The sequence below is a fragment of the Trichomycterus rosablanca genome, chromosome 24 (genome assembly GCF_030014385.1).
Source record: "Trichomycterus rosablanca isolate fTriRos1 chromosome 24, fTriRos1.hap1, whole genome shotgun sequence".
NCBI classification, from domain to species: domain Eukaryota; kingdom Metazoa; phylum Chordata; class Actinopteri; order Siluriformes; family Trichomycteridae; genus Trichomycterus; species Trichomycterus rosablanca.
In genome coordinates this window covers 8,708,365-8,714,086 of record NC_086011.1, presented here as the reverse complement: position 1 = coordinate 8,714,086, position 5,722 = coordinate 8,708,365, and the positions used below count along the sequence as shown (strand labels likewise).

Genomic DNA, 5,722 nt, shown 5'->3' with positions numbered 1-5,722 from the left:
ATTAGAGTTAGGTGCAAACGTCACACAGAAAGGACCCTGACCAGTCCACCTGGGAATCGAATCCAGGACCTTTTTTGCTGTGAAGTGACTGTGCTACCCACCTTGCTACCATCCCGCCCTGGCAGGCAAATGAAATAAATACACTGCTAAGCATGTTCACATAGCCCATGCTTCATAGCCAATCTTATACCATGACCAAGAGATGTAAAATGTGATGTAAAATCTGCCATTTAAAACATTTGTTTAGATCTTTTTTGCCCTGTGTGTTTGCCCTGTGATATACTGTATATATACTGTATATACAGTGTATCACAAAAGTGAGTACACCCCTCACATTTCTGCAGATATTTAAGTATATCTTTTCATGGGACAACACTGACAAAATGACACTTTGACACAATGAAAAGTAGTCTGTGTGCAGCTTATATAACAGTGTAAATTCATTTTTCCCTCAAAATAACTCAATGTAGAGCCATTAATGTCTAAACCACCAGCAACAAAAGTGAGTACACCCCTTAGTGAAAGTTCCTGAAGTGTCAATATTTTGTGTGGCCACCATTATTTCCCAGAACTGCCTTAACTCTCCTGGGCATGGAGTTTACCAGAGCTTCACAGGTTGCCACTGGAATGCTTTTCCACTCCTCCATGACGACATCACGGAGCTGGCGGATATTCGAGACTTTGCGCTCCTCCACCTTCCGCTTGAGGATGCCCCAAAGATGTTCTATTGAGTTTAGGTCTGGAGACATGCTTGGCCAGTCCATCACCTTTACCCTCAGCCTCTTCAATAAAGCAGTGGTCGTCTTAGAGGTGTGTTTGGGGTCATTATCATGCTGGAACACTGCCCTGCGACCCAGTTTCCGGAGGGAGGGGATCATGCTCTGCTTCAGTATTTCACAGTACATATTGGAGTTCATGTGTCCCTCAATGAAATGTAACTCCCCAACACCTGCTGCACTCATGCAGCCCCAGACCATGGCATTCCCACCACCATGCTTGACTGTAGGCATGACACACTTATCTTTGTACTCCTCACCTGATTGCCGCCACACATGCTTGAGACCATCTGAACAAAACAAATTAATCTTGGTCTCATCAGACCATAGGACATGGTTCCAGTAATCCATGTCCTTTGTTGACATGTCTTCAGCAAACTGTTTGCGGGCTTTCTTGTGTAGAGACTTCAGAAGAGGCTTCCTTCTGGGGTGACAGCCATGCAGACCAATTTGATGTAGTGTGCGGCGTATGGTCTGAGCACTGACAGGCTGACCCCCCACCTTTTCAATCTCTGCAGCAATGCTGACAGCACTCCTGCGCCTATCTTTCAAAGACAGCAGTTGGATGTGACGCTGAGCACGTGCACTCAGCTTCTTTGGACGACCAACGCGAGGTCTGTTCTGAGTGGACCCTGCTCTTTTAAAACGCTGGATGATCTTGGCCACTGTGCTGCAGCTCAGTTTCAGGGTGTTGGCCATCTTCTTGTAGCCTTGGCCATCTTCATGTAGCGCAACAATTCGTCTTTTAAGATCCTCAGAGAGTTCTTTGCCATGAGGTGCCATGTTGGAACTTTCAGTGACCAGTATGAGAGAGTGTGAGAGCTGTACTACTAAATTGAACACACCTGCTCCCTATGCACACCTGAGACCTAGTAACACTAACAAATCACATGACATTTTGGAGGGAAAATGACAAGCAGTGCTCAATTTGGACATTTAGGGGTGTAGTCTCTTAGGGGTGTACTCACTTTTGTTGCCGGTGGTTTAGACATTAATGGCTGTATATTGAGTTATTTTGAGGGAAGAATAAATTTACACTGTTATATAAGCTGCACACAGACTACTTTTCATTGTGTCAAAGTGTCATTTTGTCAGTGTTGTCCCATGAAAAGATATACTTAAATATCTGCAGAAACGTGAGGGGTGTACTCACTTTTGTGATACACTGTATATATACTTACTCACTTAACCACTTATCCAATCAGAGGTCGCGGTGGTTGCTGGAGCCTATCCCAGCTTTTCATTGGCCACAAGGCACACCGTAACACCCTGGACGGGGCGCCAGTCCATCGCAGGGCAGACACTCATACACACACCCATTCACCTATAGGGCGATTCAGTGTTTCCAATTAACTTGAATGCATGTTTTTGGACTGTGGGAGGAAACCGGACCTCTCGGAGGAAACCCACACAGACACAGGGAGAACATACAACACACCCCCATCAGCATTATTCCTCAGTCCTGTGCAGGCGCCATCAGTCGGCCAGCAGGGGCCGCAGTTGCACCAATTATGATCCGACTTTTTACCCCAACCCTGAACAACAGCCAATCATTGTTCATGCAGCCTCCCAGCCCAGGCGGAAGGCAGAGCTGCAATTCGATACAATGTATTCGAAACTCCAACTCTGGTGCGCTAGCATACTTTTTTTACCACTGTGGCACAAATAAGGCTTTTTCGCTGCAATGAGACGCTGCTCCCACCTAGGGGTGATAAAAGACAACAACACCTGAAATGCATTGGAAATGGAAGTGGTGAAAACTGCTTTCGTAGCGATTTCTACTTTTTAATTTATTCCCGCGGACCGACCCGGTGGTTGGGGACCACTGTGGTATAAAACAAAAGAGGCACTTATGAACACTTTTACAAATACACAACAATCTTTATTATAAAAAAAATGCAAATAAATTATTTTAACACAGGAATATAAAATAAGAGAATCACTCAGTAAAAAAAGGAACGTATTTACATTTTGGAACTAGTTTAAATTAAGCAAATATTGGTCAAAATTGTCAGAAAACCATTGGCCCCTTAAATGGATATTTTTTAGTAAGCATAGCACACATGCAAACACAAAAAACGATTGGGGACATAACATCAAGCATAGATGTCCTTCAAACAAATGGAAATTGTTCTAATGGACCACTAAATATGTTTGGAAATAAAACCCAAGGGGCTTTTTTGGGACTTCGTTTGGCTTTTCATTTGGCTTGGATGGAGTGGTAAAGGTAGTGCTGCATTTATGACTCTTTCTGGAACTAGATTCCAACACTCCTCTTCCCCCCTTTTCATTTGGTAATGTCCACTGAGTAAGCAACCGACACGCCGTCCGTCCCCGTGATGCTGTCCACGATAGACGTCAGAGATCTTAGGTTGGCTTGTTCCGAAGAGTCTTCATTTAGAAGATCTGAATGGAAACGAGAGGTAAGATCGTCAATCAATGCTAAACCTTAATGCTCTTAATGTCTTATTATTATGTAGGTTCTGTCTTGCTTATTGAGACTTACCGTCATGGGTGGAGCTGTAGACCGGGGCGCAGTGTTCGGATGCATTGCTCCATTCTGGGCTGCTACAGCAGGTGCTGCTTGACCCCTGATCGCTGGACGAGGACACCTGTTACACACACACACACACACACTTATCAGTCACAGTACTACCCCTCATATACGTACAACCTTACCAGCCCATTGCAAGTAAAAAAACAAAAAAAACAACAACTTTGGTTCAAACAGGTTTCAGCAGATTCGTGTTCTTTGACTGTTGTTTACTAAAACTTGAGAAATGAAATGTTTACTATGGAAGCACTTCTGTAAGTTGCTCTGGATAAGAGCGTATGCTAAATGCAGAATATGTAAATGTTACTCTACAACACTATAATTACTATAAATATACTACTTTTGTTGGGTTCCCATTAATTTGGTCAAAAATTTGTGTCTATTTTATTTTGAACATCTGTATCTTTGAACTTAATCAAAAAACTGATCTAAGGTCTGACAAATAGGCCCACATTGCACCCAAAACAGATTTCCAGTAGCACTTACCCTCTGAGTACCCGAGGTCCTGAAGTGCAGACCAGCTTGCTCATGCTCCTGCTGATTAAGAGAGCTGACCAAAGCCTGTAGCCGCTCAATATACTGAATGGCGCTCCTCAGGATCTCCACCTTGGGCAGCCTCTGGTTAGGATTGGTCAGCGTGCTGCGCTTAAGTGCCTCGAACGCCTCATTCACCTTCTTGAGTCTGCGCTTCTCGCGTAGCGTGGCCGCTCGACGTCGGTCCATGCTCACCGTCTTGCGCTTGCACACCTTACACGCCCATGGCAGACACTGACCCGGACAGTGCTCCTGCTCCTGGTTGGGCGAGAGCGTCAGGCTTAGCGTGGAGGACGGCGAAGGCTTGTCTTCCAGTCCTACGGTGCCCGAAAGCCCCACCATGGAGCCCCGGTCCTGGTATCCTCCCTGATCGAATCCCTGAAGCCTTCCAGGGAAGAAGTTCTCGCCGCCTTCATAAAAGCGCTGGTCTGGAAAGAAATAAGGGTTGGTCTCAAAAAGCTCCATCTGGAACGGACGAGAAACATACACTCCACCGGCTTGCTCGTGTTCAGTCAAGTGCCTGTTCACACTCTAGGTCCTGTGTGCACTGCGCGTGTGGATCCCCGAGCTCGTGCCGAGGATGATCTGTGGGCAACAACTGCTCCACACCAACTGCAGGGGTGGCATTTAAACCCTCTGCCTGGTGTTAGATCACTAGGTTAAATTTAGCCAGAGCTTAGAGAAACCCGACCCCACATTTAGCTGTTGCCACACATCTAAACTTTGCATCTCTGTTCATTGCCCCCAAATCTGTTTGGGATCTTTTGGGGTCCAATTTTGTTGAAATCAATACACTTTTAAAAGTCTGTGTAACCAATTTCGGTGCCAGTTAGAGGAGATTTAAACAAGTCTTTGTTTTGGTTTTTACAGGATTAAAACTGTCCTATAAATGTACTAGGGAGGCATCGATCTGATAATCTGTGATAATCTGTATCGGTATCGGTCAGATATTGGCCCAAATCACTAAATCGGATATCGGAAGGAAAAAAATGTGTAATCCGATCCGATACTGTTGCTTAATGTAAATAAGGCCATTCAGAAATAAAAAAAAACACTGATCTACTTGAGCCACAACTAAAAACACTGTTTAAACACAATAAAAACCGCTTTTTAAAACTTGGAACTCCTCATTAGCTTTTAGAACTGAAGAAGCCTTTCGGATGGGAGGTAAAACGTCTACAAAACCTAAAAAAAAAAGAAGTCCACTTGACTTCAACTCAAGCACTCAAGCTTACTCATAAAATTGACCAAATCCTTTATAAATTATCAAATTGGGATTAGCTAAGCCCCACAGAAGACCTGAGGTAGGTAGAGAACTGGAACACAAGCAGCGGTATTAGGTTGAATTTACTGTACAGTATATAGATCTGGATAAAATAGCTTATTAAGCCTATTGTTTAAAGCAGGGGTCACCAACTACTTCAAGGGCTACTGAATAATACAAAGGGCTGAATAACATAACGTTGCACGTTTCACCATTTATGATATTATTATTATTATAATAAATATTCATGTCTGATCATATGTTAATGATAATGATTCCTCATAAACATTATTAACAAGGATTTACATACATTTTATGTAACATTACTTAATCTTAATATCTTTCTTAACAGTTTTGTATGAATGAGGCACATTTGTAGCAAAATCACACCATTTTTTATTTATTTATTTACAAATGATCACTTCTGTACCATCACATCTTCAAATCATGTCCTGTTAGTACTGAAGTTTTTGTGACACGTACTGAAGTGTATAACCCGCATCTCGCTCTACATTGTTGCTGCGCTCGCTTGTTTGTCTCAGTGTTATGCGCACGATATAAAACGCGAGCACCGTGTTGGTGACCCCTGGTTTA

General features: G+C 43.5%; 1 protein-coding gene across 1 annotated transcript; it reads right to left on the bottom strand.

The window, feature by feature from the left end:
- Window positions 1-2,794: 2,794 nt before the first annotated feature.
- On the bottom strand, window positions 2,795-4,448 carry myog (myogenin). The gene is made up of 3 exons (XM_062986177.1): window positions 3,817-4,448; window positions 3,283-3,388; window positions 2,795-3,182 (listed from the first exon to the last, which is right to left on the bottom strand). Exons 1-3 carry the CDS (start codon window positions 4,327-4,329, stop codon window positions 3,064-3,066), a joined length of 738 nt encoding a protein of 245 aa, XP_062842247.1. The 5' UTR covers window positions 4,330-4,448; the 3' UTR covers window positions 2,795-3,063.
- Between the last annotated feature and the right edge of the window lie 1,274 nt (window positions 4,449-5,722).